Source organism: Sciurus vulgaris (genome assembly GCF_902686455.1).
Source record: "Sciurus vulgaris genome assembly, chromosome: 12".
NCBI classification, from domain to species: Eukaryota; Metazoa; Chordata; class Mammalia; order Rodentia; family Sciuridae; genus Sciurus; species Sciurus vulgaris.
Genome location: NC_136473.1, coordinates 13022023 through 13048097, shown reverse-complemented (window position 1 = coordinate 13048097; position 26075 = coordinate 13022023). Strand labels below are relative to the sequence as shown.

The 26075-nt window shown below is 42.7% G+C and overlaps 2 protein-coding genes across 6 annotated transcripts in view; one reads left to right on the top strand and one right to left on the bottom strand.

The window, feature by feature from the left end:
• The window catches only part of LOC306642116 (uncharacterized protein), a 238383-nt gene that overhangs the window by 169738 nt on the left and 42570 nt on the right, over positions 1 to 26075 (bottom strand). Inside the window, exon 3 of one of the 3 annotated variants that reach the window (XM_079107592.1) lies at positions 2290 to 2428. The exons of 1 other annotated variant lie outside the window; for it this stretch is intronic. In XM_079107592.1, coding sequence (XP_078963718.1) covers positions 2426 to 2428 — 3 coding nt within the window. In that variant the 3' untranslated portion in view covers positions 2290 to 2425. Of the gene's footprint in view, positions 1 to 2289; positions 2429 to 10261; positions 10373 to 26075 lie in introns of those variants that run through there. One more of the 3 variants, XM_079107591.1, reaches the window with a different exon arrangement.
• On the top strand, positions 121 to 21572 carry ANKRD16 (ankyrin repeat domain 16; the record flags this gene model as incomplete). Of its 3 annotated transcripts, none has more annotated exons than XM_079107568.1 (8): positions 122 to 1271; positions 2271 to 2491; positions 2755 to 2797; positions 5352 to 5460; positions 7604 to 7762; positions 8931 to 9009; positions 10207 to 10390; positions 20172 to 21572. In XM_079107568.1, exons 1-7 carry the CDS (start codon positions 958 to 960, stop codon positions 10362 to 10364), a joined length of 1083 nt encoding a protein of 360 aa, XP_078963694.1. In that variant the 5' UTR covers positions 122 to 957. The 3 variants fall into 3 exon arrangements, with proteins under 3 accessions (XP_078963695.1, XP_078963694.1, XP_078963693.1); XM_079107567.1 differs by having other exon boundaries at positions 16371 to 21572; XM_079107569.1 differs by lacking the exons at positions 8931 to 9009; positions 20172 to 21572 and having other exon boundaries at positions 121 to 1271; positions 10207 to 10272.

Below are 26075 nucleotides of genomic sequence, written 5' to 3'. Positions count from 1 at the left end.
GGGGAACAGGCTGACGGATGGTTTCAGAGACCAATAGAAACTCACGAATGCAAAGGGCGCGGCCTCCGCCGGAGAGCCACGCCCTGTCCGCGCTTCCGCTCGCGCGCAGAGGCTAGGGGAAACTTTCCCAGAGTTCCTTCGAGCTGCCTGGGTTCCCGCGGGAGCTACAGCTGTAGCTGCGGGGAGGAAGCCGAGTACTGCAGCTGATTGGGTGAGGAGTGGGCGGAGTATAGAAACACCACCCCATCGGTGAGCGGCCCCAGCAGCCTGTCTGTCAGGCCTGGACAGGGGACGACTCTGCGCGCCGCAGCCCCACACTTATCCCTACAGCAGACGTGAGCCGACAGGCTGCAGGAGGAAGATCCGTGTGGGCTGGGCCGAGGAGAGCAGGCCACGGTCCGGCCCGGCTTCCTCTGGAACTACCCCTGTCTCGGTAGGGTGCGGGGTCAGGGTCAGACCGCTTGGGCTTCTCCGTCGCTTCACTGCTCGTCGGTAAAGCATCACACCCCACACCCTGACCTCTTCGACCTCAAGTCACTTCTGTGCAGCGGGCAGCTCCAGAACAAGAGATGTATCCACGTACCCGGAGCTGCATTGGTGCCGAGGGCTCGGCCTAGACTACTGCGCGCACCTGGAACGCGCCAACAAGAGCGGCCCACAAACGTGCTCATCACGGACTGTCCGGTCCGGTTAAGGAGTCACCTTTTTTGTACTGGGAATCACGGCTCCTTCCCCACATCCAGAACGAGTGGCGTGAGGGTATTAGGGGTCGCTGCTCTCCCGGGAACCCAACCGGGCCCAGCCGGGCACCGGCACAGCGTCGCGGAGGAAGGTCACGTTCAGAAATCTAAATCCCCTGACCCTTCTTAGTTTCGCCCAGCCTACAGTAGCGGGGCCCCAGCTGAGAGAGGACTGGTGCTCCTCGGGGTCCCTCCCACTCCTGCGGGGCCAAGGGTGATGGCCCGGCCCGAGGATCCGCGGCGCCTCTGCAGGCTAGTGCAGGAAGGCCAGCTGCTCGCCCTGCAGGAGGAGCTGCAGGCGGCTGGAGGCTACCAAGGACCGACCGGGGACACCCTCCTCCACTGTGCTGCCCGCAACGGGCGCCGGGACATCCTAGCCTATTTGGCCGAAGCCCGGGGGATGGACATCGAGGCCGCGAACCGAGACTACAAGCGGCCTCTACACGAAGCTGCCTCCATGGGCCACCGGGACTGCGTGCGCTACCTGCTGGCCCGAGGGGCAACTGTGGATAGCCTGAAGAAAGCCGACTGGTAGGTGGCCGGGATCCAGAAAGACATTCCGCCTTCCCACTCCCGGCAGAATCAGATTTTAGTGTACCTCTTCAGTCTGTCCCCTTCGACAAGATAGCTTTTCTCAGCTGCTAGTTCTCACCCTAGAAACCCGCTCAGCAGCAGGGTCGTCCTGACACAACCTTCCTGCCCTCCTGGGGTTAACTGGGCAGGACAATAACTTTCCTTTGTAAAACAGTATGAAATATAATCAGTGAATTGTGTGCACTGCTTATAGCTCACATCGCTGAGCTATGAGCAGTGCACACAATTCACTGATTATTCACCTAGCTAAATTACTTCACCAGTTGTAGTTTTGACATTTTTACAATCAATATAAGTAATCAAATTTCATCAGTTACACATGCACTGTGAGTACAGCCTGTGCGATTTTACCAAGCCTAGCCTTGTATAACCACCACCATCAAGGTACTGTACCATCACACAAACCAATCCCCTTTTGTTTCATTGACTTTGTCTTACAACACAATGAAGTTCCTGCCTTCAAGTGATTCATGATTCGATTTAAATAAGTAGGAGAGGGCTTGGGGTGTGGCTCAGTGGTAGAGCACTTTCCTAGCAGTAGGGCCTGGTTTCATCCCCAGCACTGCAAAACCATTACCACCACCACAGGAGAGAGCCATATAGTTAAGTACATCTTCCCCACTCTGGTGGAAAAGTAGACCTGGTTATGTTTTGGGGATCATCTATGACTTTTATTAGCTCTATTATAGTTGATTACTATCCTGGCTCATAAACAGTTCATCTCTCAGGTACCCTCCTGCTGTAGGTTCACATTAGTCATGTTCATTTTACTCTTGTTATTTCTCCCAGGCATCTCACAGCAGGCAGAGTTGCCAGTCCCCTGAATTCTCTAGGTCTTCCATCTGTGCCAAAGATGTGTACTTCCTTAAGTCCTGTTCCATTGCTGCCAATGTCTCAGCTGCCTTCTATTTGACAGCTTATCTTGGTTGGCCTTAGGACTCCTCTGATGATGGCTTGCACAAGGAAGAATCTTGACGTGATCCAGGACCTTGTAGAACATGGAGCCAATCCACTCCTGAAGAACAAAGATGGTTGGAACAGTTTCCATATTGCCAGTAGAGAAGGCGACCCTCTGATCCTCCAATACTTGCTCACTGTTTGCCCAGATGCATGGAAGACGGAGAGCAAAATTAGAAGAACGCCTCTGCACACTGCAGGTATAGTCTATAGCTCTGTGGGCATGCAGGCACACTCGTGCAACCTGCTTCACCCAGGACTGCCCAACAGCTTATTCAAGTCACCCACAGAGGGAATGGAGGATTTGGGAAAATAGAGATCAGAGATGAGAACATTACAGTTTTGTTTTGTTTTGATGCTGGGGATTGAGCCCAGAGGCACTTTACCACTGAGCTACATCTCCAACCAAGAAGCATTTTATGTATGCACTAAAAAGCTCTAATTCTCAACTCTCTTCTCCCAGCAATGCATGGCCGTTTAGAAGCAGTAAACGTGCTTCTTGAGAGGTAAGCGCAAACAGTAAATTGGAGGAAAATATTTGTTTGTTATAACAAGGAGTTAATATTGACTTTACATAAGAAGTTCAAGCAGATTAAGAAACAAATTAAGCTTGCAAAAGAAAAGTGAACACAGGACACGAGCCGATAACTCGGACTGTAAAACCAAAATAGCTAGCAAACATATGAGGGAAAAATCATCTATTTCTCTATTCAACAAACATGCATATATTCATTTAGTGTCCATTATAAACTATGCCCTATGCCCTGAATCAATATAAGGGCTACAACAGATACAAGGCAGATATGGTTTCTGCCTTCATGGAATCAGAGACTGTCAAGAAGAAAGACTGACAAACTCTGTAAGTCTGATGAGTGTTGCAAGGAGCTGCTGGATCCCTAGGGGAGCAAATAACGGGAAGGCTTGCTTGCCTACAAGTAAGGATCTCAGCACCAGCAATACTTAATTTCTCACCTGAGGAAGGAATAGAAATTGGCTGCAACTTGGAGGCAAGGGAACATCCAGATGGGGGTGTCAGCAGCTGTGGATACTCTGAGCCAGGAAAAACTAGTTCATTTGAGAAACTGATATGCCGAAGCCTAGACAGTGAAGGGAGCATATATACTGCAGACCATGTTAGAGTTTAGATTTTATTCTAAGCACGTGAGATAATATGGATGTGTTTGAAGTCAAGGGATAACAAGAAATTAGCATTTTCAAAGATCTTCAATCCTCTGATTGTAAAATGGGGGTGGGGGTTGGTGGTAGGAAGGTGCTTCGAAAAACATTTGGGAGACTGGTACAATGAAATGGGAAAGAAATGATAATAGCGGGGCTGGGGAGATGACTAGAGTTGAAGAAAAACATTTGGAGGTGTCTAAGAAGTAGACTTACAGGTTTAGGTGAATAACAAAGAGGATGAAGGAGGACTTGCAACCTATCTTAGTGGTAGAGTGCTTGCCTAGCATATGCAAGACCCTGGTTCCAGTCCCCAGCACCACAATAAATACACGAATGAGGGAGAAGCAGAGACATTAAGGATGATTTTCAGGTGTCCATGGGAAGTCTAGGATGACTTTCAGGGTGGTGGTACAGGTGCCACTTGCTGAGACATTGAACACCGAAGAAGTAGATTTGGATAAAAGATAATTTCACTTGTAGACATGTTAAGGGTATCCAAGCAAAAACTTCAAGCAGGCAGTTAGAGAAACAGAGGGGCAGAATTAGCAATGTGGGGCTCATGGACATAGAAATGATAATTGAGGCCAGAAGTGAAAGAAATGAACTGAGGAAATAGCATGTCATTAGAGAAAAGCACTTAACACTGGGCCCTGAAAATGTTGCTGTGTGGCAGGCTTGCCTGCTACTAATTGGAACATACTTGGTTGTCTGCAGATTTATAAGTATTCTTTCTTTTATTCATTCAAGAAATGTTTTCAGCGGGGCTGGGGAGATAGCTCAGTCGGTAAAGTGCTTGCCTTGTAAGCACAAGGCCCTGGGTTCGATCCCCAACACCGCAAAAACAAAAAAAAAAAAAAAAAAAAAAAAAAAAAAGAAAGAAAGAAAGAAATGTTTTCCAGCACCTTCGTGTGTTAGGTTCTGGATGATAAACAATCCTTCCTCTAGTGGAACCTGTAAGCTAGTATGGAAGCAAGTACAGATGAATAATCTCACAAATAATTGTCATAGAATTACAGATTGTAATACTACAAAGGAAAAGTATGGAACAGTAGGAGAGAACCAAGTCCTTGTGTAGATTAGGGGGTGGTGAAGTGAGGCCTCTATCGAGAGTTCATTCACATGAGATGTGAAGGATGCGTTGGAGTTGGCCAAGGGAAGAGTGGGGCGGTAATATTCCAAACAGAAGGCCCAGTGAACGCCAAGGCAGGAAAGGGTTCCACAATGGAAGAACCAGGAAGCAAAAGCAAGCATGGAAAGCCCAGGGTTGGGGGAACCTGGAGGCATAAGCAGGTGCTACATGCTTCTGGTCTTTGGAGTTCAGGCGAGGTTTGAGATTTTATCCTTCGCGCAGTGAGCAGCGGTTAAATGTTTTAAGCAGGAGTGACTCTGCCCACTGCATTATGGAGGGAGGACCATGGTTACTATGGAGAATGGCAGAGCAAGGCAGAAGAATTTTGGAAGACCCTTGCCAAATGACTTAGTCTTAAGGAGTGAAAGCTGAGACAGAGGGAAGCATATAGATTGTTTAGAGTAGTTTGACTTCAGAGCTAAGAGATGTGGGTAGCTGGGTATAAGAGATCAGGAGTTGCAAGGATGGCAGTGATGGAAAGGCAGCGGTCAGGATGCAGGTAAACTAGAGAGAAGGTGCCATCACACAGGACAGAGAAGGCTCAGACAGGAGGGTGTTTTCTGGGGAAGATCAACATGTGCTCCTGAAAATCCAGCACTCAGTTCAGATACTGAGGTGGGGAGAAGAGGGAGAACATGCCAGAGTATCACAGGTAGTTTTAAGGCACACAGTGTACCTGAGGTGATCAAGTATCAACTGTCCATTGTGTTTGAAGTGGCAAATGTTCTCCGCTCTGTTGGTTTTGGCTCTAGGTGTCAGTATGAACCAGACTGCAAAGACAACTGTGGTGTCACCCCCTTTATGGATGCAATTCAGTGTGGTCACATCGACATAGCCAGGCTACTCCTTGAAAAGCATGAGGTATAAAAATGGGTTTGTTTGATTCCTTTGGTTCTTCCTACAAATTTTAGATCATAGAATAAGAAGAACGCATCATTCAGATCCTGGGTTTGAATCCCAACTCTGGTAAGTTCCCCACATGGTACCCCTTGACTTCTTTAAGCATCAGAATATCATGTTCCCATCTGTAAAATGGGAACAAATTCCATTTCTTCAGGAGGTTCCAACAGGGATTAAATAATTTCAAGTACACAGAGCAATTATCAAATTAGGAGTTCAAATAATATGGTTGCTGTTGTAGCTCAGTGGTAGATCTCTTGGCTAGCATGTGTGAAGCACTGGGTTCAATTCTCAGCACCGTATAAAAATAAATAAATGAAATAAAGGTATTGGTCCATCAACTATTTAAAAAAATTTTTAAAAGAATTCAATAAATAGCCTTTGATAGTAATAATAGCAACAAACTGGCCCCTTACAGTGCTTTTGATGCTATAGCATGGAACGTAGGCTCTGTTTTTTTAGATATACATGAAAATAGACTGTATTTTGACATATTGTACATACACGGAGTATGACTTATTCTAATTAGGATCCCAGTCTTTTGGTTGTACATGATGTGGAGTTACACTGGTCATGTATTCATATATGAACTTAAGGAAGTTATATCTGCTTCATTCTACTGTTTTTTCCTATTCCCTCTTCCCTTCATTCCTTTTGTCTGATCTAATGAACTTCTATTCTTCCCTTACCCCCCTTATTGTGTGTTAGCATTCACATATCAGAGAGAACATTTGGCCTTTGGTTTTGTGGGGCTGACGTATTTCACTTAGCATGATAAGCTTTAGTTCCATCCATTTACCGGTAAACGCTATAATTTCATTCTTCTTTATAGCTAAGTAATATTCCATTGTGTATGCATACTACATTTTCTTTATCCATTCATCTGTTATAGAGTGCTAGGTTGGTTCCATAGCTTGGCTACTGTGAACGGAATTGCTGTAAACATTGATGTGGCTGTGTTGCTGTAGTATGCAGATTTTAAGTCCTTTGGGTATAAACCAAGGAGTGGGATAGCTGGGTCAAATGGTGGTTCCATTCCATGTTTTCTAAGGAAACCCCATACTGCTTTCCGTAGTGGTTGCACCAATTTGCAGTCCTATCAACAATGTATAAGTGAACTTTTTTTTTTCCCCACATCTTCACCAATACTTATTGTTACCTGTATTTTTTTATTTTATTATTATTATTTTTTTTTTGCCGTGCTGTGGATCAAACCCAGGGCCCTGTGCTTGTACGGCAAGCACTTTACCAACTGAGCTATCTCCCCAAACTGTTACTTGTATTCTTGATAATTGCCATTCTGGCTGAAATGAGATGAAATATCAGTATAGCTTTAATTTGCATTTCTCTAATTGCTAGTGATGTTGAACATTTTTTCATATATTTTTTGACCATTCATATTTGTCCTTCTGTGAGGTACCTGTTCGGTTTCTTTGCCCATTTATTGATTGGATTATTTGGCCTTTTGGTGTTAAGTTTTTTGAGTTCTTTATATATCCTGGAGATAATGCTCCATCTGAGGTGCAGAGGACAAAGATTTTCTCCTATTCCTTAGGCTCTTTCTTCACATTCTTGATTGTTTCCTTTGCTGTGAAGAAGCTTTTTAGTTTGATACAATTCCATTTGTTGATTCTTGATTTTACTTCTTACATTTTAGGAGTCTTATTGAAGAAGTTGGTTCCTAAGCCGTCATGGTAGAGAGTTGGGCCTACTTTATCTTCCAGTAGGCACAGATCTCTGGCCTAATTCCTAGGTCCTTAATTCACTTGGAGTTGAGTTTTGTGCCGGGTGAGAGATAGTTCAGTTTCCTTCTACTTGATATAGATTTCTAGTTTTCCCAGCACCGTTTGTTGAAGAGCCTATCTTTTCTCCAATGTATGTTTATGGTGCCTTTGTATAGTATGAGATAACTGTATTTATGTGAACACTGACTTAACCTCTTTTTAGTTATGGCTAGAGTCCTTTGAGAATCAGACAAAAGCTCTGTATCCTCTGCCCAGAGAGACACAGACAACCAAGTAAATAAGTGTTGCCAGAATGTTACCAAGTATATGGACCCAGGTTTCTCTGCTTCTTATGTTTGTTCTTCTCTCCTGTCTACCAGGCTTGCTTTTCAGCTGAGGATAGCCTGGGGGCCCAGGCTCTGCACAGGGCAGCAGTCACTGGGCAAGATGAAGCCATCCGATTCTTGGTGTCTGATCTTGGCGTTGATGTAGATACAAGAACAGCAACCCACCTCACAGCACTTCATTTTGCAGCTAAGGTAGGTTTGTCCTCATGATGTTGCCTTTGCCTGGTGTAGGCTTGCTTTATTCCGTTGATGGGTGGCTCTAGGTTTGTCTGGCTCCATCTCTATGGAGAAATTGCCCATGTTCCTGATTCCAAAATCCTTTATCTCTTTAAATATAAATGTGACTTTATGCCTCCTTCCCAACTTGTTTGTTTTCCAGAGTAATGTTAAAGTCATAAAGATCCATCACATGAAGTTTATAGCTCTCTAGTCTTACATTGGATTTCAGAAGTTAAGATCGCTTTAACTGGAGTGAAGTAATTATATTCACTGGTATTGCCAATGTATGAAGATAAGCAAAACTTCTTCACTAGAAAAAGAACTATTTTAAGTGCTACGAGTCTTATGTATTACCTACACATTATTTAGTGACTGCCTGCCTTTATGTGTTTTTTTTCAAAGCAGGATTTTTTTTTTTCTCTCCTGATCCTTTCTCATGGCCACCAAAGGAAAAAAACTAGTGTTCCCTCCACAGAAAGATAAAACCTGAATCCTTAATTTTGGTCTCTTCACACTAATAGACTCACTGGCTAGACAAAGAATGTATAAATTACATATGGATGAGCATGGCAGTACACACCTATAATCCCAGAGTCTCTGGAGGTTGAGGCAAGTGGATCACAAATTTGAAGACAGCCTGAGTGACTTAGGGAAACCTTATCTCTAAGTAAAAAGGGATGGGGATGTAACTCAGTGGTAAAGCACCCCTGGGTTCAATTCCCAGTACCCCCCCAAAAAATTACTATAAAAATGGTAATGCTACCCATAATAGAATTCTCTTCTATGAGAGGTTATAATCTTTTATAGTGTATCTCTACCCTAACGATTATAGCAATTTGTTTGGGAAATTTTGAAATTGTGGATTCTATGTAAATTATAAGATTTATACTTCTTATATTTTCAGAAACCCAATTGATAATTTAACCTACAAAATTGATCATCTATATCCTAATAATTAAATATTACCAAGATATTTATTTGTTGTTTTATAATTGAGAGTGATATACTGAGTCTTTAGGTATGAAAATTTTGTTTTAGCAGTTGACTATTTTTTACAAGAGCCAAATATGCACTAGAATTTGTGTGTAAAGGTTTTCTTTTGTTCTCATCACAGTGGTAATGAATTTATTTCAACACTCAGGAAGGACATACAAGCACGGTTCAGACTCTCTTGTCCTTGGGTGCTGACATCAACTCTAAAGATGAAAGAAATCGATCAGGTATTAAATGTAAACAATACACCTACTTTTATATTAGAAGCTTTGGTTTGGGGCTGGACGTGGGGTTGGTATAGCTCAGTGATAAAACACTTACCTAACATACACAAGCCCCTGGGTTTGACATCCAGTACCACATAGGTAATACAAACAAAACACACACACACACACACACACACACACACACACACACACACACACACACCTGTATTGGTTTTAATATTTTTCTTCCAGTAGCTCAGCAACTTTTCCTCAAAATAAGTTTTCCTCTGTTTGCAAAATCTATAAAACTATTGCTATTGTCATGACAATGATGACCACTACTCATTACCACTGCCCTTTTTTCTGTTATTTTAAACCACTGCAAAATATGTGCCCTCAAAGCACTTTGTATCTAATTCATGAGGACACCTGCTGTGGAGGTGGTATATAGATAAGGGCAAGGACTCAGGAATATATTCTCAAAGCTAATTTTTTTTTTCTTTTTTTTTTTTTTTTTGGTGATGGGAATTGAGCCCAGAGCCTCTGAGTGCTGGCTACTTGCTTGAAGTACATGGTACCATGAGCTACATCCCCAGCCCCACTCAGAGCTTTAACTTTAAGCTTGGACTTTAGAATTAAACCCTCTAATTAGTATTCTATGAGTCAAAGGCCATTCTGCCAGGCTTTACTGGGATCTTTATGCTTCAAAGACTTGCTACTAGTGCAGGCAGGGATGCAGTCTAGCTCCTCAAGTTCAGGCATAGAACTTGAACTCTCAGGACACCTAGAATGGGAATTTTGGTCAGCATGTTTTCTTTTTGTCATGTGCTTCTTATTCAGGGTGATTTTTACTTCCAAAAAGAATCAACAAAACATTGAGAAAAATTTCAATACCATTGAAACTGCATTTGAATGGCACACAGGAGTGAGAATGAGTGGGACCAGTCTCCTATTTCTCATTCATTGCTCCATTGCTTTGGAAAAGTTTCTTAAATCCTATCAACTGGTTTTGTTATCTTTAAAAATATTTTCAGCCCAATCAAGTTAAAAAAAAAATACTGTAATTCGGTATAGGTGAAATCATGGGGCTGGATTAAAAAGTATAAACTACTTATCACTGAATGAACCAAAAGTTTTGTTGGGTGCACTTGACTTAATGAGGTCAGCATTACTCTAGGGGGTCATGTTCTAAGTCCATGTCATTTCGTCTTCCCTCAGCCCTGCATTTGGCCTGTGCAGGTCAGCACTTGGTTTGTGCTGAATTTCTCATGCAGTTGGGGCTAAAGGATTCTGCAGACATATCCGGAACCCTGGCTCAGCAGCTCACAAAGACAGCTGGTGTCCTTCAGGGCTTTGACCACAGTGAGATGGTATAAGGATGTTTCTAAAAGGAGAAAATAAAGTATGTGGTAATCAATATCCTGCTTCTTAAGTCATTGACAGACTCACTGAAAGTATTCAGTAACAGATGTTTTCTTCTCTTCCTGCCTTCCCTCTGGCATGTTCCTCTCCTGCTGAGGACTTCCTGGATTACCAGTAATCTGAGTTCCTGGCTCCATGACTGACATGTTATGGGATCCTGAGCACAATTTCAATCTTTCCATAATCCAATTTCTTGTTTTTCTACCCTTAATGTAGAATTAGATAATGTCTGTGAAGACAATCTCTAGAATGCTTAGAGAAGCATATAACATGAATGAATATACATATACACCTTTATGAAAATGTACTATGGTAAATGCTATATGGTAAGGCAATGATAACATCAAAAATATAATATAAATTGCTATTAGCTTGGACCATAAAACATAATTGGCCTATGTAGCTTCTTCCTTCATAAACTTTTACAGTGATCCAACACTTTGGTTTCATAGGAAGGAAATGCTTATATCTGTCTAAACTGACATTTGTAAGGAATTAATGAAAACTTTTCTATATTCAAAGTACTGCTAGTTAAGTTATAAAGTTTTAATCTGTATAATGTTCTTTATAACTTTATAACTTTTGTTTGTTTTAATAGACAAATTCTTGATCCCCTTCAAGTAATAAATACAACTAGAAAATGCAATTAAGATGTTTCCAAAAATTTCCATTAACCTGAGTTAATGAGGTTCTGTTCTTAAAACTTCAAGTTACATTTTATGTCCCCTTTCATAAGCCAGTGCAGTCTCTGACTGTTGAGGAATGATATACTCGTATCACTTTTAAAAATAGCTGGATAGGATGAATCCTCAGGCATTCAGACTCTTTTTGTGTTCTTTTGTTTTCCCCTTTCCTTTTTCTTTTTTGACCATTTTCTCTGTTGCAAAGAATAATTATCAATCCAAATTAGACTTAAAAAGTGGTGTGCATCAGTCATGAGCAAGATTTAATTCTCTTGTTCAGTGCAATTCAGCAAGTACTTATTACACATCCACCTTATTCTCAGCATTGTGCTTGCCTTGGTAAATAGCAAGAACTTCTAGTTCCTCTTAACTATTGCCAGATGGCATTGGTGAATTCCTATCCCTAACTGGTAAATAAATGTTCTAGTAGAAACATAGTCCTCTCAATCACACACTCTGCCGATGTGCTGATTTGAGATGCCAGGGCCATTTTCCTGTTGCTTCAAAGATATATCTGCGTCAGTGCCCTTTGGATCTGAAGATGATTCTGAGTGTGGCTGTTTCATATGTGAGGTAGGGTCCACAGCCCAGCCGGTGCTGGCCTTCCTTCCCTCTGAAACACGGATACAGCAGCATCTTACTTGCAGCTCTCACATGTATCATCATCTACTATTTGTCACTTTGCTTCTGCCATTACAAACTGGACAATGATTTTAACACATCATGTTACACTTTTGTTTCCCAGTAGTTCTAGTTGTACCTTTATGACATAAACTTTTTTTTTTTTTTTTTTTTTTTTTTTGCGGTGCTGGAGATTTGAACCCAGGGCCTGTGCTTGCGAGGCAAGCACTCTACCAACTGAGCTATATCCCCAGACCTTGACATAAACTTTGACTACCACTAGTAAAACCACTCAGCAGCCAGAGATGACAATGATTATAATAACAATGTTCATTATAGCAAAGAGAACAGTAATCATAGATGATAACAATGTATCTCTGTAATAGTAATATATTAAGGATGCTGTTGCAATGATGATAGTTAAAATTATTCCCTCACTTCCTAATTATAGTTTCTATATTCAATTCCTTGAAGTCTTTACCTACAAGTGAACTTGCTAGTGAGGACTTTCCAGGCTTCCTATCTCCAATTTCATTCCTTTCTTCAACATTTGATATTGTCTTCCCCTAGTTTTCTCCTTAGCATTTACCACTAGCAAATATACCCCGTAAATTGAGTTATTTATTTTGTTTATTGTCTGCCATTGGTATATAAGCACCTTGGATGGGAATTTTTGTCATCTTTGTTAACTATAACCATAAAATGGAAAGTTAATATATTAATAAATTTTAATACATTATATGGTTAATGAATGGATGATAGTAACAATTTGTGTTTATCAAGAGCTTACTATATGCTAGATTCTATGCTAAGCATCCTGCACAGATCATCTCCTCTTGTTCTCTGATTCTTGTACCATGCAGCCTCTTCTAGTTATTATTAAATCTCAAGCTCCCTTCCTCATACACACTCCTTTGAAGAAGAGACTATCCTTGGTACCCTGGACTCTTAGGTGCCACTCAGGCCCTTGCAGTCTGGCTTTCTTACCCCTACTCTGTGCAAACTAGGCACTGTGAGGATACCAGGGATGTTCTAACTGCCAAATCAAGTAATGAATTTTTAGTCCTTATATTACTGATCTTATTCAGTAATCAATTGAAATTCCAATCATCAGTCCCTTCTACCTTCTGGACTCTTGCCACTTGTGACTACTCACTCCTGGATTTTTCTTTCTGGTTCTTCCTTCTCTGTCTCTTTCATGAGCTCCTCTATTAGGGTCTGTCCCTTAATTGCTGGTGTGCTCCAGCTTCTCTTCCCAGTTCCTCTTCCCTATTCTACACTTGCTTCTGATGCTGTCATCCGTTCTTCTAGTTTCAGCTGCATCCTAATATCAGGAACATCCCAGTCTCTCTCAACCCTTCTTTTCTACTACCTGCAGTACAGTTTTACATAGGTTTGCTAAGACTGCCTTACACTTAATTTCTCATCATTAACTTTGTCCATAACCCACTCAAATTCACACTGTGTTCACTGCCTCAGTTGAGGACCACAGCTCACCAGGCCATCTAGGTTGGAAATCTGGGGTCCCTTTACGGGAAGTCCTGGTTAGTTCTGCCTGTTGGATAGCTCGCTAATCTGTGAGTCCACTCTGTGCCATCTGTGACTCCCTGCTCAGGCACCCATATTCTCATCCCAGAGCACTATTGCGGCAATCTGTTAATTACTACTCCTACTTCTAGTCCTGTTGTCCTCAAATCTGCCCTCCACATAGTTGCCAGAGAGCTCCTGCCAATTCAGCCAACGGCCAGTGATTGCCAATGGTGATTCTTCGTGCCTCTCATCTCAAATAACTTACTGAGCTTTCACCAGTGCATTAGTTATAGCATATATATAGTGCATTATTATAGCCACTCAGCTAAGGCCCACTTCCATGAGGGTTGTCACCCTCTCCATGATGAGTACACATAATGAAGCTCAATCAGGTTCAAAATTTCCAGCAAGAGATACTAATAGGTAAGGACTTCAATCACTTGGAAATAATTAGGACCTGACATATATTACCTACAAAAAATTATATGAGAAATTGTTACAAGACAAGATAGAGAAGGGATTACAAAGTGAACAAGAAATGGCAGAATCAGACTAAAGAAACATGATACCTGCCAGTGGTGGCGCATGCCTGTAATCCTAGTCGATCGAGAGGCTGAGGCAGGAGAATCATGAGTTCAAAGCCTGCCTCAGCAACTTAGAAGGGCCCTAAGCAACTCAACAAGACCCTGTCTCTAAATAAAATATTAAAAAGGGGCTGAGGATGTGGCTCAGTGGTTAAGCACTGAGTTTAATTCCCAGCACCAAAAAAAAAAAAAAAAAAAAAAAAAAAAAAAAAAATGGAAGAAAGGAGGAAACATGAGAACTAAACAAAGGAACTTAGGTGATGAGAAAAGGCAGAGCAGGCACCAAATGCAGTTCAACTGGGGTATTGCTGGAATTCACCAGCAGATGGCAGACCAGAAAAATGTCCTTTGTATTCTCCCAGACTTTAAAAAAAAAAAAGGCTATTGTAAAATATAGGAAATATAGGAAGTAGTAAAGGAAAAAACAGAATTACCCCACAGTTCCACCAGCTAGTTGTAACCACTCTTATTTTCTCCCAGTCTGTCTAAATGCATATGGTTGAGGTGAGGCTGTATATATGGTATTCCTTCCAACTTTATATGGCAACCAAATCCTTATGCTCTTAAAAAAACTCTGTGAACTTTGTTTTTAATAAATATGTAAAGCCCCATCATATTGTGCATATTGATTTTTATATAGACATTTTGGTTGTTTGGGGGTTCTTTTAAAGATAGGATAAAGACAGGATAGAAGGATTTTGTCAGAGTCAACTGAAAGCAAGAGCAAACGGAGAGGGGAAATGGCTCTGAGGTGCTCGCCAGGTGCAGGCAATGGTTGGGAGGCATTCGAGGCATGCAGGGGCTTGAGCAAGCCTGTAATCTTTTTGGATGTGTCAAATGGTAATAAAAGGAAAGAAATAAGGTAGTTGGAGAAGGCAGTAGATTGTTTTCAGAGGGGCTGAGAGCACAGCATGTTTTTGGTCAGAGGGGAGGACCCACCAGTGGGAAGGGAAGGAAACAAGCAGCGATCAGGCCCTCTTGCAGGGCAGGGGAATGGGGTCAGGAAACCTTGGGAAGGCTCAGCTGCAGATGCAGAAGGAATACCTCCTGCTTATAGGCATTAATAAGGGAAGAAAGGCCTGGTAAGGTAAGGAGAAAGAGAGGTAAAACACTGAATGTCAGGGCCAAGCAGGGGGAGGAGGATGAACTATGTATATCACATTTTCTGTAATAACGAATTAATGTAAAATTTTATTTGATAGTCTTACACTTTAAAATTGCTTTCATAAACCAGCAACATGCAGAAGGGGTCAAGATTCAACTAGAATGGTGATATGGTTTATATTGAGAAAAAAGTGAGATGGGGGAGGCCTGGCCTCTGACATTAGCTGTGAGAGGAAAGATTTGCTTGACACATATGGCTAGACCCATCATTCAGCATTTGCAGAATCCGAACTCCTTTAACCATCCCTTAGAAAGGTAATAATGAAAACAGACCTAGGCATTCCTAAGAAAGGAACTAGAGAATAATGACATTTATCAGCCACCTAACTCTGCTTCTGTGCAATTTCTGTCTTGAACACATCAGTCTAAGCATCTCTGCAGGCATTTCAGCCAACACAATGTCCTCTGTAAACTAGATCTTGTTCTCCTTCCTCCCAAGCTCTGAAGGGTTAAGAACACCCTGGTGTGTATGTGTATGTGTTGCATTTGAATCAACATTTTAAAAAATAGCAAAGGTAATTACTCTTACACAGGGCTTTACTGTTTCATAGATTTTTCACAGAAAAGAAAGAAGCAGCACAGCTTATTTACCAGCATGTGCTATGGATTCAAACTCCAGCCAATGGCTAATCAAGTGACCTTGGAGAATTTACTCCACTGTCTGTAAATCTCAGCTTCCTCATCTCTAAATAAGAGTGCCTATCGCACAGGGTGCCTGTGGCAAGGATTAAATGGGATCATCCATGTTCACTCAGTTATCAAATGCTGAATGCCTGCTGTGTGCCAGGCATGGAGGCTTCAGCACCAGACAGCCAGGATAAGATCTCACCTCATTGTGGTCAGGGTAAAGCCAAGCCCTTGTCCCAGAGTGACAGAGTAGCAGCCCATGCTGGCTGGAATGTAGGTGGTGAGCAGAGGCTACAGCTGTGTAGATGAGCCATACCGGCACAGGCCTGAGGTGAGGCAAGCCAGGGCCAGAGGCAAGCCAGGGCATGTCAACCTGTCCCACTCAGGCAGCCCTACTGGGTACAGTGTGGATGCCTGGAGCCAGAACCCTGGAACATCCATGATCCCACAAGCTCAGCCTCCCATTTCCTAGGGAGCAGCAGGAAAATGGAAGTGGGGAAACCTGAATGGAAGTTCAGGCTCAAGGGTTAACCAATAGCATTAGTACATTTCTAAACCCCAAATAGCATCAGTCTGGACCAATAGTGTTGACCTATGTGCTGTATAAACCCCTAGGTTGGCATACTCAGCCAGCAACTGCTACAGGGGTCTCCTCTTGCCTGTGTGAGGTTTCTGTTTCTATTCTTACACTTGAATAAATCCTATTCCTTTCACTGTTGCCTTCCTTTGTCCCATGAATTTCATTCGTCAGATCTGCAAGACAAGAACCTGGAGAGAAGTTGGTGGTAAGCTGCTGGATTCTGTTGAACACCGGAGGGCATAGCCCCCATACACAGATGCAGTACTGAGATCTGCAACTCACCACTCAGTGGTAGTGGAGAAGACGGGCTTTCTCTGCTGCAGAGGCCTGCACCTTACACAGACTCCACCAACCAACAGAAGCAGAGAATCGAGTTTCATCTCAAACTCCAGTTTTAAGGGGAGACAGCCTGCAAACCACAGACTGGGGGACTGTATACCAGGTGGTGATTAGTGCAAAGAGAATAAAGAAAGGGCAGAAAGAGCCACGGGGGTAGTGGTCAGTGACAGCTGAGCAGAGAACATTGTAAGCGGTGAGAAGACATTCCAGACAGAGCCAACAGTGGCTGTGTGTTAGAGAAAGGGGAAGGAAGCCAGCATGGCAGAAATGAGTAAGCAGGGAGAGAGTGGCAGAGGATGAGGTCAGGGCTGGAGTGCATAAGGCCCTTTGGAACCGTTTTCTTCTGGGGACATGGAGGAAGTCATTTGAGGATTTTGAACAGAGGAGTGATTAAATCTGACCTGGGTGGTTTTTTGTTTGTTGTTTTAATAGCAAGATCATTCTGGATGTTGGGCAGAAGCAAAGAGCCTGCCTAGGAAGACATTGAAGTAACCACTGAGAGACAGGAGAGCAACTTGGCCCAGGATGATGGGGTAGAAAGATCAGGATGATGTGTTTTGAAGGTAGAATCAACAAGAATTGCTGACGAGTGAATGTGGATGAGAGAGAAAGGGTTAAGTCTTTGGACCTGAGTAAATGGGAGGGTAGAACTGCTGGGAGGAAAATCTGGAGTGGAGGAAGGTCGACAGTGTGGGTCTGACTGTTGGTAGAGTGTGAACTGCCCTTCAGAGGTCCATGTGAAGGAGCCCAGAAGGTAGCCGTCTAGAAGAGGTGGAGCTCAGAGGAGAGGTCTGGGTGGGAGAGGCAGCTTCAGGATTCTGTGAAGAGATGACATTGAGTAGAGATCACCAAAGGCATGAGCAAGGAGAAGCTGATTAGAACTGAACCCAGGGTGATACAGAATGTGGGCCCCTGAAGGTGAGGAAGACCAGCAAAGAGACCAAAGCAGTAGCAGGAAGGAAGGAGGGATGAAGAGAAGCTGGTGCTGGCCCACATGGTAAAGAGGGGAGGAATGTCCAGCTGGAGCAGTATTGTGAGTCAGGGATGGGCAGGCCAAGCTGACGACTTCACAGCATGGGCTCTGGGAGCCCCCCAGTGTGGTCTTGGTGATGTGGCAAAAGTCTGATCAAAGCAGGTTCAAGAGTGAACAAGAAGACTGGAACTGGAGCTGAAAAATGAAGCAATAGAAAGAATTGTGGGTCACCATGTGGGGCAGTATTTTCTTTAATGGAGGAGCTTACAGTGTGAATGCTGAGAGAAAGATCCAGTGGGGAGGGGTAATGAGGAAGAAAGAGACCATTGTGTGGGTGAGGAAGGGAACCGGGACCTAGTGCTTCTTAAGCTGAGTCTATCTGTCTGAAAGTTTTGTCAAATGCAGATTCTGATTTGAGGACCTTGCGTGTCTGGATTTCCAGCAAATTCCCGTGCCACCACTGCTCCAAAGTCCACACTTGGAGTAGTTCTGAGTGTACAGAGGGAAACATTTGTTAACATGACAGTCCCCACCCTAAGATGCAAGAGGAAATGAAGAATGGAAGAGCAAGGAGCCGGGGCTGGGGAGATGATATGCTAGGAGAAACAGAGGCCTCTTCTGATTGCTTCTATTTTCTCGTCAATCAGCTGAGAATGTGGAGGTTCAAGGAGGTAGAAAGAAGTGTGAAATATCAGGAGAGCGGAGGCCTGAACAGAGATTCTCAAACTTACTTGGGAGGCTTGTTAAGCACAGGCAGCCAGGCAGCCCTGAGGCTAAGTCAGAAGGTCTGGGGTGGAGTCTGGGAATTTGCATTTCTTTTTTCTTTCTTTAAAGACTTTACTGAAGCGTAATTAATATACAAAAATCTGCTCACACTGAATGTATACAAGTTGATGAGTTTAGACATGTGCATACTCCCATGAAACTTCAGTGGTTAACAAGCCTCCAAGTGTTTCTTCATGCCCCTTTGTTTCTCTCTTTTTTTGTTGTTGTTTTTTATTTTTGTGATGCTGAGTATCCAGCCCAGGGCCGCATATATGCTAGGCAAGGGTATTACAACTGAGCTACATCCCCAGCCCTGCTATTTTTTTCAGGGGAGGCGGGGTTGTGTATGTGTATGGTATGGACATTTAACATGAGACCATTCTTTTTACACATCGTTAGGTGCATTGTTAGTATTATTTACTGTGGGCTGTCTGCTGTACACAGATCTCTAGAACTTAATCATCTTGCACAACTAAAACCATTGAATAATGTCCTAGCTCTCCCCTAGGAATTTGTATTTCCCTCAAGTTCCCAGGGATACTGGTGTGGGTGCTGCTGGTAACCCACATTTTGAGAACCACCAGAACCGGGAAATGCAGCTGGATCTCGAGTAACCCAGGGGTCAGCTGAAGTCCATTGTCCTGTGTTCTTCTCTACCAGGGTCAGCTGATCAAGTACAGAGCAGGTGGGAAGTTAGATTTATTCAAGACGGGAGTTTTATCAGGCAAACAAAATAAAAGGATTATTGGCACCACATCTTGGACGTAGTATATGCTCAAAAAAAAATCCATTGTGTTTATCTAGCCACCTGCTCTCCTTTACAACCCCATCTTCCAATCCACACACAGCAATCCTTCTATCTAACTGTACAGCATGGTGGTTGAGAGCCCAGGCTCCAGGTCTGGCAGGACTGAGTCCAGCTTGGGCTGGTCCCTTAATATCTCTATGCTTTAGTTTTTGTTTTTTTTTTTTTTTTTTTTTTCATCTGAAAAATGAGATAATGACTATTCCTTCATAGAGTTGCTGGGAACATTAAAAAAATTATAATGCATCTAAATCACTTAACATGGGGGAAGGCACACAGTAAGTAAAAAATGCTGAAAATCCTCAAAGACCAAAGGAATGGAGAGCACTTGATAATAATTAACTCTTGTCACAATCTCCAAGGCCAGCAGAGCCTCTTCCAGAGAATGTATTTTCTCCTACCCTGTTCTTGTTTGACACTTCCTACCAATTATCACACGGTTTACTTATATTAGAACTATTTATATGTGTAGAAGTTTCACAGTCCTGGAGGGCAGTGACTATTTCTTAACTCATAAACCCCAGAAGACATGTGCACAGGGCCTACACTTATTATACCTTAAAGGCATTATCTGTGCACTTGAATAAGGTTATATATGGTGTAACGCTGGAGCTTCTAAAAATAATACTTGCTCATAGGGAAAATAATTAAAATATTACAAATGAAGCCAATCTATTCCAAATAGGAACATATAATACATACTCTTGTGACTTTTTAAACTTAGGGCATCTTGGACATTGTTTCTTATTAGTTCTTAAAAGATTTACCTCATTCTTTTTAAATAGTCGCATAGCATTGTACTCTTTTGAACATTCTGTCATTTAGATGTACCACAATTTGTCTAAGCTGTTTCCTACTTATGGACATCTAGAATGCTTCTGGGGGGTTGTAAGATGTTGTTATAAATAGTGCTGCAATGAGTACCTCTGTGTCCTGTGAACAACTGAAAGATAAGCTCCTAGGAAGATAAATTCCTGGAAGTGGATCAAAGGATCTATGCATTTTTTATGTTGATAACTGTATCAATTACAGTTCAGCTAGCTGAAAAGAGTATATGTTCCACCCAGCTTATGTGGAAGTTTTGTTACAGGCTACTGGATGGAATGCAGCATTGTTGGGAAGGCTCAAAAACAAATCTACGTTGAACTTTGAGAGTTGACTTCAAGAGCCATGCTTGCAGGCCTGAGCTTCAAAAAGAACTATTACGTTTTCAATCCAAAAGTCATTGCCCAACTGGGAAGCTGCTGCCTTGACCTACATAAACTCTCTAAGCATGCTGTCTCTGCTAGTCAGGAAACCAAAACAACCAGGGGGTCACTTTCCTGACAGTGTTTGCCAACTTAAGCAGCAAAGTATGGTTTCCTCTTCTGCCTTCCAGAGCTCAAGTAACCAGCAGAATGCAACTCACATCCAGAAATCTAGCTCTCAGAGAGCCTAGGGAATGGAGCCTATAACTTTCCTGCTTCTGCAAGTGAGAAATCACAGAAGACAGACAAGATTGAACTGCATTTCAAGTGCCATGCACTCTACTAACTATTGCCAGTACTCCTTCTCAGAAGTGCTTGATTCCTCCATGCCATCATCAAAATTAATGACTACTAATTTGATATATTATCTCAGTGTTTGAGTTTTGCATTTCTTCATAAATAAAATTGAAGATCTTTAGATTTATTTATTTGCCATTATAGTTCATTTTCCTATTTTTATCTATATAAGTATTACTAAGTAACAAACCACCCCCCAAAACTCAGTAGATTAAAACATGGTCTAGAGGTCATCAGGGTTGTTTTGCTGAACCTAGGCTCAGCTGATCTCAGCGGGGCTCCCTCGAGAATCTTCAGTCAGCTGGTGAGTCACTAGTGGCTGCTGGCATAGGATGGCATTGGCTGGTCCACATTGGCTCAACTCCCTGGGACTCTAGCCATCAGGCTAGCTCAGGCTGATGTTCATGAGAGTGGCACAGATTCGAGAGAGGAAGGAGAGACTCAAATGTTTTTCCTAATCTCTACTCTGCGCAGATGCTCCCATCCCACTGGCCAAAGCAAGTCATTGGGCCTCACCCAGGACACTGTAGGAGGAAACATCCCAAAGACCTGGATATAGAAAAGCCTTTGACTGGGACCATTAAAGAAGTCAGTTTTTGCCTTATTTTTTGACCAGTTGTTTTACCTGTCTTGTTGATTTGTAAGAATAATTTCTGTATTGAGTTAATTAGCTCTACACATAATTTTAAATAGGGACAATAAAATTTTGGGTATACAGTTATGAGTGAAAAAACAGACTAAAGTAGAGCAGAAATGACTTATATATCTCCTTAAAAACAAAAACAAAAACAAAAAACTCAAGCCAGGCACAATGGTGCACACCTGTAATCCTAGAGTCTCGGGAGGCTAAGGCAGGAGGATTGTGAGTTCAAAACCTGCATCAGCAACTTCAAAAGGCCCTAAGCAACTTAGCAAGACCCTGTCTCAAAATAAAAATAAAATAAAAAGTGCTGGGGATGTGGTTCAGTGATTAAGTGCCCTGTGTTCAATACCTAAAAAAAAAAAAAAAACAACAGTGGCTATACAGAGGTAACTAATACCTGGAGCAGGATGGTACAGACTCTCCAGATGTGGTAGAGTATTCCTGTTTTGATTACAACGTGTGGTAAATAAATTGACCCTCAGTGCCTGCCTACAGCTTGCATGGTCTTCATTTTGCCCAGTGGTGCTGAAAATTCACAATCATCCAAGCTGTGACTAAACATAAAAGATGTAGGAACAACAACCAACTTCATCTTGCCCCTTGGGTGTACAGCTCTGGGGGTACAACATTCCCTTTCTTCCAGCTGATATAGATGTAGGTAATTCAATTTTATAATAGAATGTTAAATGGAAACAAAAGTCACTCAGTAAGAGAGGTCTTCTGGTAAAGAAAAACCTATACACTCCAGAAAGCAATGAAAAAATGACCATCTGCACCATTTGTGGGAAATCGTACTTTCTCAAAAATCCCCACTCCCTTGACCTTACATGCACACAAACAGGCCCACACATACACACAGAGGATCAAAATAAATGTTTTCACATGTAAGCATTCCTTCTCAGAGCTTCCATAGCGCTGTGCACAACTCGTGGCCAACAGGTTGTAAATTCTCCTATAACTAAGACCCAAAATAGCAACGGCATAAGCTTCCGTTCCCTTTCTCACACACTCAAGAGTTCAGGATCCTGGGTATCAGTGATCCAGTCTCCTGCTGGTCATTCTGCCATCCTGAGTGTGTTGACCCCTCCTGTGCCATCGAGATTGCTCCCTAACCTGTGGTGAGAACATCACGCTCGCTTTTTAAAGAAGGCGCACAAGGCACTGCCGCCTTGGAGTCCTTACCTGGTGAAACCTCCCACAACTGCCTCCATGAGGGCCAGGCACACTTCTGCCCCCTGTGGGACGGAGTTTTCGATGATTCCGTACGTGCAGATCCACGTTTCTGCCTGCGATAAACGATGATGCCTCCCCGCCGCCCCTGCTGCCGCGGTTCTACCCAGCCTACAGCAGACGCCTCGGCCAGGTGCGTCTCCCCCACCTGGGCTGACCCGGCCCGGGCCTTGTCTCCGGCAGGGCGCTGGGGGGCGCCTGCCGAACCAGAGCTATTCTCTCTGCGTTCGTGGGAAATCCCGGGCGCCGCTGGCAGCCGTGTTACTTCTGCAGAACGCCAGGGAGCTCAACCCAATTCCAAGAATTAGGATGAAACAGCACACCGGTCGAAGTGGAGCCTGGAGTTGCATCACCTCTACCACCGACGTCCCCTTGACAGCGACAGCCCAAGCTCGTTCCTGGTCCATCGCTAATCTCATTCTGGCGCGCTTAGTTTTAGCTTCCCCGATCCCTGGTCTCCCCCTTTCCTACCGTGATGTTGCTGTAAAAAGTTCATCCTGAGTCCAGGATTAGTGAATGACTGTGGAAAATTCGCCACAGAAATTTTTGGCTAAAAATGATCTTCACTTTGCTTCCCAATATACGCACTCAATGCTAGAAGAGAGGTGGAAAAGACAGGGTTCCCCCTTCTTAGAGCTCACTATCCAGAAGAATGTTTAAATAAATAGTAATCACAACATATTTACAACAGCATGTTCCAGAATACAGATGCCCACAAAGTCATCCAGCAGATGGTGACCTCTTTCAGGTAGGGAAGATATTACTGTTTGCCTCTTGCAGAGGAGAATGCCCAGGCTGAGGGTGGAACAAGTCCAACAGGCAGGAAATCGAGGCATAGAAAGGGTAAGTGATTTGCCTACAATGACTCAGCTATCCAATGAAGGACTAGTGAAATAAACTAGCTTGCTGGTGAAATAAACCAACTTGGAGACAGCCATTCCAGACTGATAGCCAGTCTTTCCTAGCTCTCAATAATTGGATCCCAAGAAATGGACTGAGGCTAAATACAAGGTAGAAATTTCAAATGGTGAAGTTCTGCAGTGAAGCCTGAAGCAGTTCATTAAGGTGCTGTCTCTGGCAAAGCTTAAAAAAGAAAAAGAAGAAAGAAGGAGGAGGAGAAAGGAGGAGGAGGAGGAAGAAGAGTTGGAGAAGGAGAAGGAGAAAGAAGGAGAAGAACCTTTTGTTTAGCTTGGGAATAGATCATCAATTCCAAGAAACAGATGAATGGAAGTATCCCTTTGAAGGCTCTGCCTGTCTGATGAATGGATTCTCCATTGTAAGGAAAGAAAAAGAAATACTCCCCTTGCTTAAAGCATCCTGAGAAAGTTAGCAGTGATACTCGTGGGAAGAAAAGTGTAAGAGACATCTCTAACAGCCAACACCTGGGGAAGTCCCATAAGCCTCTGGCAGAGGTTGATCACTCAGAAATTACTTTTTATGGTGTTTAAAGGGCATGGCATCTTGCAAATAAACCTTATCAAAAGGTAATGGAAGATGAGTAATAAGTATTCCATAGTTGTTGAATGTGAGTCTTTTCACAGTTTTTGGTTGAAGCAGTGAAACTAGTAGTTAACATGTATAAAATGTTTTAGAGTCTAAAAAGGATTCTTCGGGGAAAAAAAGAAAAAGAAAAAGAAGGCACACACATCATTTCCATCCACCACATCCAACTAGCCACAGCTCAGTCACATGACCACTAGAAGAGAATTGAAATTTGGGCACAATTAGGGTCTCTGGCAACATGGTTTTATCAGAGTTACCTTGATTATTACTACTTGGATGTGATTATCTGACCCCATAACACTTTGCCACCTCTCTCTTCCCCTCTTCCCACCCCTCCCCAGCACTTCCGTTTTTGGTTTTGGTTTTTTTTTTTTTTTTTTTTTTGGTACTGAGGATTGAACCCAGGGGCACTTAGCCACTGAGCCATATCCCCAGCCCTTTTTATGTTTTTTTTTTTTTTTTTTTTTTTTTTTTTTGTTGTTAAGACAGGGTCTCCCTCAGTTGCTTAGGGTCTTACTAATCAGCTGAGACTGACCTCAAATTGCAATCCTCTTGAGTCGCTGGGATTAAGTGCCATCCCCCACTTCCAACCCCAGCACTTCTTAACTCTTTGTGTTTGTTTTTATTTTTTTTAACTCTCTATTTTAATCCCAGAGAGCAGAGAGTAATTCATTTATTTATAGGCTTGACGTTGTGAAGAACAATAAAGGCAGTCTAGAAGACATTATTAGAGGTTGAGGAAAGGCTGTGCACCCACAGAGAGCCAGGTGTGGACCCCTGCACTGTGGATAGCCAGCTGGTAACCTTGTGCAAGTTACACTTCCTGCCTCTGTTTCCTGGTAAAGGGAGGGATAACAATGGGACTTCCTTCCCAAGCTCATGGGAGAAGTAAATAAATTGATGCATATGATGCTTGACGCATAGCAAGCACTCAACACATGTAATCATTTTTATCATTCATCACAGCAAGACCAGTTAGTTGAGTGTCTGGCCTAATGGGGTAAGTTGTCAAAGATGAATGAAAATCATAGTTAACAGCTGTCTAAGATCAAGAGGAAGGGCTCAACTACAGAAGTAGTTATGAAGGCCATCTGTATTTTGTGTGTCAATTTTTTTTTTTTTTTTTTTTTTCTCTTTCCCTCTTTGGGGACATTGCGTTAGTTTTCAGATGCCTTTTTTTCTTTAATTGCAGTACTGGGGATTGAGTCTAGGGCCTCGTGCCTGTTGGGCAGGCACCCTACCACTAAGCTATATTCCTAACCCTTTTCACTTTTTATTGTTAGACAGGGCCTCACTGTGCCCAGACTGGCCTCAGACTAGTAGTCCTCCTGCTTGAGCCTTACAAATAGTTGGGATTACAGGTGTGTGCCACCACACCTGGCTCCATTTTCTTTATCTAAAAGAAAACTTCATTTCAGTTTTTATTCATACTAAGGTATTAATGAATGAAAATTTTTATGGTTTTTACCAATCCCTTAGTTTTCTGTACTTTAACAGAGATAAAATTATTTGTTTAAAAATGGCTAAAACTCTCAAGATGAAATGTATGCTTCATTTAAAATGTAAAAAAAGATTCAAAAGTTTATTGTATCCTGGCCTTCCCCTGTATCTTGACAATTAAGTTGTTTTTTGACCCTTCCTTAACTATGTCTTGTTAATTCTGTTTCCATTCAGCCTCTCCAACAGGTCTACTTTCTCCAAATCCACTGCCACCACACAAGTTGCAGTCCCTGTCCTCTTGTTCCAGTTATTATGGCTGTGTAACAAATTACCTCAAAATCCAACAATATAAAACAACTATTATGCTTATGGATTCTACGAGTCAGGGATTTAGACGAGACACACAGGGATGGCTGGTCTCTGCTCCGCCATGACTGGGGTCTTGGCTGGAAAATCTGACAGCTGAAATCATTCAAGTGTCTGACAGTTGCTGGCAGCTGTTGTTTGGCAACCTCAGTTCCTCTTTGCCTAGGCTGCTCCTTGGGGTGCCTCCATATGGGCGTGTGTGAACATGAGAAAGAGCAGCAGCCTTAGAGCCTTTCATAACAAAGCTTTGAAGTCAGGCCACATCATC